The sequence below is a fragment of the Podarcis melisellensis genome (assembly GCF_964234715.1).
Source record: "Podarcis melisellensis genome assembly, chromosome: 12".
Taxonomy (NCBI): domain Eukaryota; kingdom Metazoa; phylum Chordata; class Lepidosauria; order Squamata; family Lacertidae; genus Podarcis; species Podarcis melisellensis.
The window spans coordinates 43,677,489-43,691,516 of record NC_138544.1 but is presented as its reverse complement, the minus strand read 5'-3'; the positions used below and the strand labels follow the sequence as shown (position 1 = coordinate 43,691,516).

At 42.7% G+C, this 14,028-nt stretch overlaps 1 protein-coding gene across 1 annotated transcript in view; it reads right to left on the bottom strand.

Moving 5' to 3' along the window:
* Window positions 1-14,028, bottom strand: part of CCNY (cyclin Y) — a 104,303-nt gene that overhangs the window by 6,132 nt on the left and 84,143 nt on the right. Inside the window, exons 6-8 of the mRNA XM_081882676.1 lie at window positions 9,802-9,859; window positions 9,557-9,676; window positions 155-321 (exon numbers count right to left, since the gene is read on the bottom strand). Coding sequence (XP_081738802.1) covers window positions 155-321; window positions 9,557-9,676; window positions 9,802-9,859 — 345 coding nt within the window. The remainder of the gene's footprint in view (window positions 1-154; window positions 322-9,556; window positions 9,677-9,801; window positions 9,860-14,028) is intronic.

The window sequence follows — 14,028 nt, the reverse complement described above, 5'->3', positions numbered from 1 at the left end:
ATTTCTCTACCAAATAGCTCCAAAAGTGGTGTGCAATGCAAGATGGATCATCATAATAAATTTAAACAACAACAATTTTTTTTTTAAAAAAAGGCAAAATAATGGTCAGTTCTATTGTACGTCATGGGGACAACAGAAAGAACAGTGAACTCACATGTCCTCAACGGTGATATCTTTCAGAATCTGACAGTAGTCCACATTCCACACAGCCTGGTCGTCCCAAACTTTTGATGCCAGTAGAATTGCACCCAGCACAATTCGCTTCCAGTTTGCTGGACATATATCTATCTCTGCGTAAGTTAAAAGTCTTTCAAGATATACCTGAAAAGACACAGAATTTTCATTCGCTCATTCATGCACTTTACGAATAACAAGTGTGACACATCCCTACCCCAAGGGGGCTTACAATCTAAAAACAGACAAAAGGAAAAAAACAGAAGATGGGGGGGGGGAGAGATGGGTAGGCAGGGCAGGCAAGGGTTTATTTAATTTAAAAAATGCACAATGTGTTTCATTTAAACATGCTGTGGCTTAATAATGATGAGGAAGATAGTGATGTCAAAGTCGGCCCAAGTTATTGGTAGAGAGAAGGACTGGCCAAATTCAGTTCTTCACCTCTGGATTATGCTCTAGAGATTCATAAGTATATATCTATTGCCACTGGAATTTTCCCTCTCCCACCAGCTGCACATATAGTACCTTGAAACACAATCCTATGAAATTAATTCCCTCCATTCTCCTTGTGATTACTTGTTCCATATGGCCCAAAATACCAGATTGCTGGTACTCTGTCAGCATCACTTTACTGCCACATAATTGTTCCCTAGAGACTTGTCTTCCCTACATTTCAAAAGCTTCCTATACTTTCCTGATACAACATTCATGGGTCCATATTCAAGAAAAACCACAGCAATTTAGCCTCCCTTTACTGCTGGTATTTTCAGACTCCTGCAGAGAGACAGCTTTCATCAGTACTGATATGGTAATACAGCTTCAGGAGTCATAGGTAAAAATCAAGGTAACTTCAAGCATTGCATTTTCAAATCCAAGCCATCTAAGTAAGTGGGGAAATAGTATTCTGAGGTATTTAGCCACACGAGAGTTTAGCATAGACAGGACTGTTTGGAGGACAACCATGAATTAAGCAGGACAATGTAGATCAGCCAAAGGCGCCAGAAGTGCCTTGCCACTTAACACAGAAACCGAACACAGGTATCAGATGCAAAGTTAGGCTAGAACCCTGACTTGCCCTAACCATGGTTAAAACTGCTGGCAATGGTTAACTTCCCAGCAGAGGAAATTAGTGTTCTGGAAGAGAGATAAGCCCAAAGGGAGCACATGATCTCTTCAGCTGCTTGCAAATGTAACCGTGATTAAAACAATCATCAGTGTTATTTATTTAGGAGACCACTGTAAGCAGATGAAAACATTAGCAGGATTCTAATCGCACTTGTAACAAATGTGATGGATAATATGGACAGATACAAGATATGGATTATTATATAATATGCAGTTGGAAACGCAGACATTAGGACCCACAGAGGGGATGGGGGGAAGTCGCAAAATTAAGAGAAATCTCTGTACAGTGGTACCTCTGGATGCGAACGGGATCCATTCCGGAGCCCCGTTCTCATCCTGAAGCGAACGTAACACGTAACACGCGACTGCGCATCTGCGCATGCGTGGATCGCGTTTTGCCACTTCCACGCATGCACGTGACGTCATTTTGTGCGTCTGCGCATGCACGAGTGGCGAAACCCGGAAGTAACACGCTGCGTTACTTTCTGCAACCTGAAAATATTCATTCCGAAGCTACTTCAACCCGAGGTATGACTGTATATGGAAATGTAATTGGTTTTGTTATAAATTTATACTTGAAAAATCAAATAAAAATTACACACACACACACACACATACACACACACACAATCATCAGTGTCATATCTGCCTTGGCTTCTACAACTGGCAACATCAGATGCACTCAATTAAAACATTATACCCTATATCAGAGGAAGCAGTATTTCTAGCGGTTCTGGTGCAAAACAAGTAATTCCAGGTGTTCCTGCAGTATGCATTATCCTCCACTTCAGAAATATGTGTGTTATTATTTACACACCCACTTCACACCCATCTTTGTGTTATCTAATAGTAACTGCCTCTTGGCTAAGGTTGCTAGAACGCTAGGTGTATACACCTAATGACTATTTCCCTTGGGGGGGGGGTGTTTGCTGTTCGATGCTTAGGAAAGAGGTTTCAAGAAATAGAGCTTCTTCTCCAAGCAAGCAATAGTCAATGTCTCCAGGGAGTGGTTTTTGCAGGCTTCAGGGCCTGAATCCTATCCACTAAACTCAACCAATGTTATCAGGGGGAAATTAAGTATGTACGTCAGCAAATTGCACTCCAAAAGCAGTATTCACAAGCCTGTTCTTCATGCTTCATTGCAGACTGCCCTAGTGAGCATTCCACTATCAAATATCCTCATATAAAAACACCTTATTTAAAGATGTCCTAATTGAGCTTAGTCAGCTGTGGTTTGTAGCTATTAAACATCTGAGGGAACAAAAATATTGCTTATGGGCTTCTCATTGGCATCTAGTTGGCCACAGTGAAAATAGAATGTTGGGCCAGATGGGCCTTTGGTCTGATCCTGCACAGCTCCTCTTAGGGTTTTCTGGCAGGCAGAGTGAGAAGTCACTTCTATGTTTTTCCCCCAGAGCTAACTTTCCACTTATTCTATGTTCAACACTGCAAGTTGAGTGAATGGTGTTGCTGGTATTCTAATGCACAGCTGTTGCCACTCACTTATATTACTGCTCCTGGCCCATTGTAATGGAGTCACAGGATACACCAAGATCCTATTTTAACAGGATTATCTGTTCACTCAGAAGCAAGGCCCAACTCTGTTCAAAAAACCTAAGAAGAAGAAGAGAAGAGTTTGGATTTGATATCCCGCTTTATCACTACCCGAAGGAGTCTCAAAGCGGCTAACATTCTCCTTTCCCTTCCTCCCCCACAACAAACACTCTGTGAGGTGAGTGGGGCTGAGAGACTTCAGAGAAGTGTGACTGGCCCAAGGTCACCCAGCAGCTGCATGTGGAGGAGCGGAGACGCGAACCCGGTTCCCCAGATTACGAGTCTATCACTCTTAACCACTACACCACACTGGCTCTCCCAGGTATAGTAAATGAACTAACTCCCAGGTATAGTAAATGCACATAGAATTTCATATATCTCAAGCCTTTCTCCCACCTGTTATATATGGGTTTGTTTGTTTGTTTGTTTGTTTGTTTGTTACCAAATATATATATATATATTGCTGTACACCATCCTGATATTTTGTGAGATGATGGTATAGAAAAATTCTTATAAACAGATAAAAGTAGTTCAAAAAGTAAAAACAAAAAAACCTAGCTTTATGACTGCATTTTAATTTTAAAAAACCCCAAAAGCATTTCAGTCAGCAATTTGAAAAATAAAATTCATAACATTCAATTAATGTTCATTAAGGCTTTTAATGCATGTGGGATCATAATTTAATTGTCTTTCCCTCCCGTTTTAATTTCATCACCTATTAGAACACAAAATCTCTTGGCAGCTTTGGAAGCGGTGAGAAAAATTACATAGTTTTTGCTTAATTACGACTCGCCTTTTCTTGTAGAGTTAAAACAGGTTTTAATTGAAATAACTTAATGAAAGGCACGGAGGGCTGGCAATTTGCCCCTCTCCTAGTTTTTCCCTGCTGGAGACCCGTCCTTCCAGTACAAAGGAAGAACTCACCTAGCTTAGTGGCTACAGCAAATCCCACTGAATCTGACAAAAGCCAGCCCTGCTGTGCCCTACCTTGAGCTCCTGGGAGGAAGGGTGGGGTAAAACTGTGCTTACATTTTTATAATTAAAACTAGCTATCACCAGATTCTACCTACAGGGCAAATCTGAAGATTTCTCCTCAGATGAAACATCTGAAGAAAACAAAAAATATTTCAGCGCGATTAGTGAAATGTCTCAAGAGGGGTTGACACATCTCTTTTGTCCGCATGCCAACACAGAAATATGCAGCTGCGGATTCAGGTCAACCTTTGGTCTATTGCAGAGAGATCAAGCAAGGAAGCTTGCTCACAACTAAAAATGTTATGTGCAAGAAAGCAAATGTGTAGAGTAAATTCGACTGCATTGTTAAGGTCTAAGTTCCCTGGAGAAATATTGTAAACTGGTTGATAAGTCTCAAAGTAGGACCAATTCAGCCAGCTAGCCCTGTGGATTATATAATTGATTTTTTAATTTTCTATTTTATTGTTATTCATGTTTTTATACTGTATTTTATGCTGCTTTTATAATTGTTTTAAATTTATTGTTAGCCGTCCTGAGCCCGGTTTTTGAACCGGGAAGTGTGGGGTATAAATAAAAATGGATTTATTTTATTATTTAAAAGCACACAACAGACCTTGGATCCACTTACAGTATGAAGGAGAAGACTGCATGAAGAAACCGAAGGACAGAGAGCCTCAGAACAATGCTCGGAAGAGTTGGGGGTTCACGCTTGTAAAATGAGAACCACAAGCTAACACAGAATGATCATTAATTCTTCAAACCAGGATTTATTGGCCTAGAGCCACCCACAGGCTCTTCCCACTGACAGGATTTTGGAAATATATTTGATGTGGTTTTGGAATCCTGTAAGGAAAGGGCTAGTAAATGTTCTTTGCGTTCTGTTCCTGGCAGGCCTCGTCACAGAAGGGGACTCAGCCAGGTGTCTCCCAATTTCAAAGCAAGGAGCACAACTTCTTGTACATACAGTCCGAGGTCATGTTTTCCATCTTTCCAGATGCAGGGCTGCAGGGCAACTGTGCAAATGGGTCTTGATTTAGCAGCAACTGCGCAAAGAACATGGATCCAAGTAGCTTACAATTGGAGACTGAATCTAGTGATGGTAAAGCAGCGGGCCTTGTGTGAAACAGGGTTAAGTTTAAGCAATTCCAATTAGAGTGATTTATTCCAGTGTATGGAACAAGAAAGGGGGGAACTTGGGTGAGGGATACTGTATCCTCTCCCCTCCCATGCAGTCCCATATCCAAACTCCTTGGGTGAGGGGAAAAGAACCCTCTACCATTCCATGGAATGCCTCCTTGCAGACTGACACTCATTTTTCTTCCCACCACATCTCTGGATGTGGAGGGAACTTCCTTGGATGGGAAAGAAACATATTACTGGGTCTGCCGAGTAGGTTCCTTCATATGCATGTTTGCAGGATGGTACAGGAAGACAGCACAGTGAAATAGCTCCACCACAGCAGTCCGTAAGCATTCCCAAATTATCAGACATCCCCAAACCATATTGACCTCAGAGGACTATTTTGTAAAGATGACCAACAAATAAGCCAAGGAAGGAAAGAGAGTTCAGCTCTCCTTTCTTTAGAACAGATATGTAATTTTTTTGAAAATTATGCATCATAAAAAACGTGTAGCTTTAAATGGAATTGGGGGGAGTATTGAAAAATAGGCAATACTTTCTTCGGCACCCTTTACAGAGCTAAGGTCATTTTATTACTTTAGGAACATAAAATGCATTTATCTATAATTCTGTTATAGAATAAAATACAATTTATTCAGATACTGATTGCAAATTTAATTGGCGTTCCTTTTAAATGCTTTAATTTTGGTTACAAATGGAGCTACCCTAGCATCACTTAGTTTTTGCCTGTTTAAGAGAAGCAGGCAAAAGAAAAAGCTGAAAACAGAAGAAACTATCAACATTATAGTAAAAAAATAAAGTTATTGTATATTGCTGCCATCACATCTTATTTGACCAAGGGGACAAAAATGAAGGTACAATTTAAAGGAGCATAAAAAAAATCACACATTCCTTCCTTCCTTCCTTCCTTCCACTGATCTTCCTGCAATTTGCTCAGTATTGCACATGGTTACCTTTTATCCTCACAACAACACTGTGAGGCAGGTTAGGTGAGAACGTGTGATCAGCCAGTGACAGGATTTGAACCCAGTTGGGACCATCCTGTGTTTTGGCTCCCCTTCCTTGGTGGATGAGCCTGGCTATTCGAAAGGGGAACTGCCCTCGGAGCAGATCCCAGAAACTCCTTACCTACTGGAAATGCTTTTGCAAGAAGAGCCATGCAGCCAGTAATCCTCCGGCCTGAGAACATTGCACTGGTCTCCTTGGATCTGGAGGAGTCCATTTCAGAAGCCCTAGTGCAACTGAAGTCTCACCTTCTCTGTCAGGCGTCAGTCTGCTGAAGAAGGCTGGGGCCCTTTAAATTAAGAGGAACCTCTCAGGAAGGCACAGGCAGCTGCTGAGACACAGTCCCTATATAAGGCTCATTCCGAGTGTAAGCTGCTGCAGAAGAGACATGTCTCCACCAAGCAGTCAGCGTGAGCCCTGCCTGGAGCTGTCCAGGGTACAGGGACCTCTGCTGAGGTCTCCCTGGCTGCAATCTTCTAGCCATTGATGCCACTCACTGGGAGATATGGAAAATAGGAAGACAGTAGAAATCAGAGCAATGGTGAGGCTATAAAAATCCACAGCAGTTTTGATGAAGCGAGGAGGAGAAACATTCACATTTTGCAGCTCAGCCAATGAAGTAATGAACAACTGACAGCAAAGGCTAGACAACTTCAAGGGTTTTGCTCTGCCTCATCTTAAACTGGCACACATGTGACACTACTAAATGATTATACCACAGGACTGAAAGGTCCTGGAACATATCCAGTGCAGCTGAGATTAAATAAGAAGAAGAAGAGGAGTTTGGATTTGATATCCCACTTTATCACTACCCAAAGGCGTCTCAAAGCGGCCAACATTCTCCTTTCCCTTCCTCCCCCACAACAAACACTCTGTGAGGTGAGTGAGGCTGAGAGACTTCAGAGAAGTGTGACTAGCCCAAGATCACCCAGCAGCTGCATGTGGAGAACCAGAGACGTGAACCCAGTTCCCCAGATTACGAGTCTATCGCTCTTAACCACTATACCACACTGGCTCTCTAAGAGAGTCACAGTGGCCCAATGGACAGAGATGGGGTTTTGCATGCAGACAATCCGCCTTCAAGACTTATGATGGGGTCAGCCAAAGATTTTGCATCTATAAAACCTTTGCTCTTGCAGCTCCCAGCAACTGGTACTCAGAGCTATATGAGCTCTGCCTGTGGAGGCAGAACGGGGCCATTTTGGCTGATAGCCATCAATAACCTTAGCCTTCATGGATTTGTCCAATCCTCTTTTAAAGTCTTTAAGGCTGGTGTCTATCGTGGCCTCAAATCCCATATTCCAGATATGTGTTTTGTGAAGAAATAGCTGAACCTTCCAGCATTCACCTTCCTTAGATGCATGTGAGTTTTCCCATACTGTGCATACAGTGGTACCTCAGCTTAAATATACTTCAGGTTACATACTCCACTAACCCAGAAATAGTGCTTCAGGTTAAGAACTTTGCTTCAGGTTGAGAACAGAAATCCTGCTCCGGCGGCGCAGCAGCAGCAGGAGGCCCCATTAGCTAAAGTGGTGCTTCAGGTTAAGAACAGTTTCAGGTTAAGTACGGACCTCCGGAATGAATTAAGTACTTAACCCGAGGTACCACTGTATTCTTACATGCCTTTATCAGCCCTCAGTCCTTTACTTGCCTTTTTCCCCCTGTAACGAAAAAAGCCCCAAATAGTGTAAGCTCAGCTCCTGAGAGCTCCAGCCCCTTGATCGTTTTGGCTGCCCTTTTCTGAACCTTGTCCAGCTTTGCAATAGCCTGCTTGATCTTTAAGCAATAATGGCTTATTTTTAGGTGGGTGACCCTCGCCCTCAGCTATCAACATTGCTCGATAGTCCAGCACGCGCCAGCAAGACGCGTATGCAGGATTAATTCTTAAAAAAAAAAAAGACCTCATTTCGCACCAGCCACAAATGTGTGCCAGTCACTCACGCAGCCCTTTGTGCATCCATCAGCTTTTATTCATGCTCCTGTCTGTTGTTGACAGTTGTCCAAGATTCTTTGCTTGAAGCTATAATGATTTACAATCAGCCGCACACAAACATGGAAAAGTTCCAGACTTCAACATCCACGGGATGCCTGCACGACTACAACCCCCACCTGTGTATTATATGAATCAATCACCAGGGCAGAGTGTAATAGTATCCCTTCGCACAGCCAAGTTATAATCTAGGCAAAGCCCTCTTTAAATAGATTCCCTTACTGTATACAGTGGTACCTCGGGTTACAAACACCTCGGGTTACAAACACTTCAGGTTACAAACTCCGTTAACCCAGAAGTAGTACCTTGGGTTACAAACTTTGCCCCAAGACGAGAACGGAAATCATGTGCTGAGGGCGCGGCAGCAGCGGGAGGCCCCATTAGCGAAAGCGCCCCTCAGGTTAAGAACAGTTTCAGGTTAAGAACGGACCTTCGGAACGAATTAAGTTCGTAACTAGAGGTACCACTGTATAGCAATGGCTACAACTCTCCTCCCCATTCACCCACACCCCCAAAAACACCCCAATCATAGGTGTCTTGCTGCATACAACACCACTCAATCTCTTTACAAGAAAAAAATTGTACTTTACTGCCCCAAGGGAAAATCAACAATTGTGATTGCCATGCTGATCATGTTCATGCCTCAGGATGGGCTTCTTCTTCTTTGGCTATCACTCCTACCCGAGTAAGATTGTCTTCCATGAACACAGTCTTAACAGTGAGTCCATAAGTGACTGTGGAGTCCAATTCTGGGTCCACAGTGGGGACATTGGTTTCTGGGCGGGAGCTGATCACGGTGTGGATTTGCCAAACGTGCCTTCCTATTAGCACGTTTCTCCCTTTCGTCCTGAGTTTGAGCATCTTCAAAGCCCATGACACCTTTGGTAAAGGCTGTTTGCCAATTGGAGCTCTCACAGGCCAGTGTTTCCCAGTTGTCGGTATTTATACTACATGTTTTTAGATTTGCCTTGAGAGAGTCTTTAAACCTCTTTTGTTGACCACCAGCATGACGCATTCCATTTTTAAGTTCAGAATAGAATAGCTGCTTTGGAAGGCGATAATCAGGCATCCGAACAACGTGACCAGTTCAATGATGATTGAACCAGTTGATGTTGAAGAATCATTGCTTCGAAGCTCATGATCTTTGCTTCTTTCGATACACTGGCATTAGTTCACCTGTCTTCCCAAGTGATATGTACAAATTTTTGGAGACACCATTGATGGAATCTTTCGAGGAGTTGGAGATGGCATTTATAAGTGGTCCATGTTTCACAAGCATACAGTAAGATAGGGATGGGCACCTGTAATGGGGCATGTGGTTTTACAATATGTCCTAAGAGTGTGTACTACCAGAAGCGGCATCGGGGCAATCCTAAAGAGGCAGTAGCACTGCAAATCCAGGTAGCGGTACTTCTCAAACTTGGGACTCCAGCTGCTGATGGGACTACTACTCCCACCTTTCCTAGTTAGCAGGACCAGTGGTCCAGGACCTTCTGCACACGGAACAGATGCTTTAACAGTGAGATGCTGTCCTTCCCCAATGAGTTATGGTTCAACCTAGAGGACAGCACAGTGGCTTTGCATACTCACCAGGGTGACAATGGCACATTCAGCAGTCAGCTGAGCGGCGCTGAACAGCGTCCGCACAAAGCGGTAAATCTGCTTCTGCTCTGGGTCATGTTTGTCATAATCTGGCGGCACTTCGGATTTCTGCAGGAACAGCATTATTTAAAAGGTGAGCAAACTACAATCCGTGGCTCTGAAGCAATTAACAGGGGTGGGTAGAATGCACCTCAAGAAGAAACAAATGAAAGAATGAGGCAGATGATCTTTACCGTAAGGGGGTGGAGGTTTTCATCAAAAATATCTAGGAGCATCCTTCCATCTGTGTCCCTGGAAAGAGAGAACAGGAAAAAGAGAAAAACACAAAATTGTTACTCCATGATGGGTGAAAGAGGAGGAAGTGGGAAACTATTATTATGGCAAAATGAAAGAACTCTATGCACTGGGAATCACTTCTCTTTGCTCCAGTAATATATATGAAAGAGCCACATGACTGTGGACAATAATAAAGTTGCATCTCATGCAAATATTGCCCTATCACATTAAATTAATCAATTGCTTAATTTCCAGAATAGCCCATGTGTTGCCATTCAGATGTTATTGGACTACAACTTCCATCAGCCCCAAGCAGCAGGGCCAATGGTCAAAGATGATGGGAGCTGGAGTTCAACAACAATGGGAGGACACCAAGTTGGGGAAGGCTGCTCTACAGAAACAACTACAAGCATTACAGAAACTTGTGCTTATAATTTTGGTTGCGGAAGCACAAATTTAAATATTGTTGACAGAGGGTTGTTTTACTATTCCCAACTGGTGGCCTGTGGACCCCAGGAGGGACCTGACCCAGGGGGTCTGTGGCACCATTCACATAACAAAAACTACCATAAAGATATCAATTTTTTCAAAAGCAGGGGGTCGATGGTTTAGCTTTTGAAAACACGGGGTCCGCCATACTTAGCTAACTGGGAACTACTGCTTTGGACAATTAAAAAAAACAAAACACCTCAAACTATTAACATAATGTGAAAGTCTTTCCCATTTATTTTATGTTTTAAGTTCTTGTGAAACTTCACACAATGCATAATAGATGTGCAGAATTCACTGTCATTACATGCAGGGATGGCCAGTACTTTAGATGGATTTAAAAAACAATCAGGCAAATTCACAGAGGATCAGGCTACGAATAATGATGGCTAATGGCTATATTTACTGTGATGTACTCTGTACGAGCTTTAATTGGATTTGTTTACAGACATCTCACAGGCCACCTGAACGAAGCTGATGGTCCACCAGCGGCCCATGGACTACAGTTTGGGAAATCCTATTCTACAGGTTGCGGAGGGAGAATCTGTGCTGAAATGCAAAGAAGAAGTGGAATTGCTCCAGTCTTAAGTCACTGATTGTTCTGCAATAGAACTGTTGCAAAAGGCCTCTCTTAGTGGATGGGATTTGTTAGGTTGGTTTTTACATATATCCATGTTTTCAGCTTTTATTTTGATTTAACTTTACATTAGTTTTAATTTTTGTATTATATTGTAAGTCACTTTAAGATTCCATTTCATTAAAAAGTGACTGAGTAATAATAATAATAATAACAATATCAATAATAATAATAATAATAATAATAATAATAATAATAATAATAATAAAAATATATACTATTTCCAGGATCAGAGGCAGTTTGTTATGGAAAACCTGTTGCTATGGAACAATGGAAGAGGGCTACTGTCTTCCTGCCCTGTTTGAGGGCTTCTCATGGGCATTAGCTAGCTGCCTGAAGGGTCAAAGAGGATGCTGGGCTAGATAGGACCTTTGCTCTGAGCCAGCTCAGAACAAAGCACAATATCACTGAGATCCAGCAGAGGGCGCATGGAGAACATGCTGTGTACTGACAACCACAATAACAGTCCCACAGCAATTTCCACTTGAAAAAAATTACTGTTTTTACCAGTATGTTTACGAGCACAATTCAAAGTGTTGGTGCTAGCCTTTAAAGTCCTAAACGGCCTTGGTCCTGTATACCTGAAGGAACATCTCCACCCCCATCTTCCAGCCCGGACACTGAGGTCCAGCTCCGAGGGCCTTCTGGCAGTTTCCTCACTGTGAGATGTGAGGTTACAGGGAACCAGGCAGAGGGCCTTATCAGTAGTGGCGCCCTCCTGTCAGATGTCAAGGAAACAAACAACTATCTGACTTTTATAAGACATCTGAAGGCAGCCCTGCTTAAGGGAAGTTTTTAATGCTTGAAGTTGTATTCTGTTTTTAGTGTTCTGTTGGGTGCCACCCAGAGTGGCTGGGGAAGCCCAGCCAGGTGGGCAGGGTATAAATAATAAATTATTATAAATTATTACTGGTTAGATTGTAAAAGAACAAAACCACCAGCAGCAGCTGCAGCTCTTACCTGCCCCCAAGCTCATGCCCAGCTCATCTCCAGAGTTCTGAAAACTATTTTTAGAGGACACCTAAGTTTGTGATAATCAGTATAGGAAGAGGGGGAAATTAGAGCAAGGGGAGAGAGAAATGGCAAAGGGAGCATAATCCCCAAACCTGACTTTGAGCCATCAACCCTAGTTAAGGACCAGCTAATATTACGTCAGCAGAAACACCAAGAAATTAAAAGGGAATCTTTGGCAAGACTTCCAGTTTCTAGGAGATGGGATTTTAGTGGCTTTGCTGTCCTGCTACTTTCAGGATGTGAGTATATTCTCCTTCCACCCTACACCTGCCCTGCGTTCCTGCTCTCTGCCTAAGGAACTTGCTAAGCTGGTCTAAATTCTAAGGAAACTTAAAAGCCGTCATCAGAATTACGCAAACTCAGCGGACAATGAACATTTGATGGAAGAAAGTTGAGACCTGGCCTTATTTTAAGAGCCGCATCCTATAGTGTTGTTACTGTGTTTGGAATCCCAGGGCCATATGGGCATGGCCAATTTACACCTTTTTTATTCTTTCTTTGCTCTTCCAGGTGATGATCAAGTAGGGAAGGATTCATATCACAGTTGCAGAGCAAAAGCTTCCAATAGTGTTGTTTTTGTTGTTGTCATCTTAAAAACATAAGACGAGCTTGTTGGATCAGGACAATGGCCAATCTAGTACAGGACCTGCCTGGGTTTTGAGATTATTGAGAGAAACCCTTCTCTGAGTTCCACCAGGCTTGATGGGGACATGAGAGAGGGCCTTTTTGGTGGCTGCTCCCAGGCTTTGAAACTCCCTCCCTAGAGAAGCTAGACTAGCTCCCCCCTTGCTGTCATTCCACTGGCAGGTGAAGACAGCTTTATTCAGACAGGCTTTTGGGGAACTCACTGCTTTTAATGAAAGGGCTGGTGGCATTCCATTCTTTCAATTCTTGGTATGGTTTTAATAGATGTTATAAATGCATGTAAGTTTTAATCCTATTATTGTTTAATTTTTAAAAAATGATTTTCTCTTATGTTTTTAGCAGTTCTTATTTGTGTATGGGCAATCTATCCGGAAGATAACATTGTATTTCGAGGAGTTAGTGATCTGACATGGTTGCCCTCTTCCTGCCCTCTGTTCCTTCTTCCTCTCCTTGTCTCTTAAATTCTTTGATGGCATGAGAGCAGCCTTTAATGTCCTAATCTGTAGAAGGAAGTGATAGGGCTAGGTACCTTCTTGGATGCTAGACATTGTTTGGAGAAAGTGAGGCATTGGGAGAGAGTGGCTAATGAATAATCTGCACGTAGCCAGTCGGGCAAACCACACAGGATAGCTATCTATAAATCGGATGGTTGTGGGCAGAGTTTTAGAGAGAAGCTCATGCACGGACTGACAGTTGTGGGGCCGTGCAACCTGAGGCTACCTGGGGAGTCACTTCACCGTGTCTCGAGGGCTTCCAAGGGGCAGATTGAGGTGCTTACTTGGTATGTATATATTGCTTGCTGTTTAGAATAAAATATTTAATCTTCTCACTCACTTGTGTTTTGTATTACTTCTGAATCCCATTTTAAAAGAACCACCTTGCATTTGGCAAGACAATTTATAAAGCTGCCTCGAGTCCCATTAGGGAGAAAAGGCAGGGTATAAATAAAGATAATCCTGTTCTCACAGTGGCTGACCAGATATCTGTGGGACAAGCTGGACATGAGTGCAACACCACTCGGCCCACCTGCGATTACCATCAAGTGGTATTCAGAGGCATAATGCCATTGTAGAGCATAGCCATTGTGGCAGGCCGCCACTGATTACCTTGCCTTCTGTAAATTTGCCTAATCCTCTTTATTATTTATTTAGATTTCTTGCCTGCCCTTTACCACAAGGTGCCCGGGCAAACTACAGGCATTTCAAAATATAATATTTAAAACAATTTAAAACAAATTACAGTCCTAGCAATCTGATGGGCCCTAGAAATATATATATCTAAAGTGTCAAAGGCCAGGATAGAGGGTTCCAGGTGCAATTCTCTGGTGTCTGCTGATAGGGCTAAGAAAGACCCCCGTCTGAAGTCCTGGAGAACTGTTGTTGCCGCTGAGGTAACATAT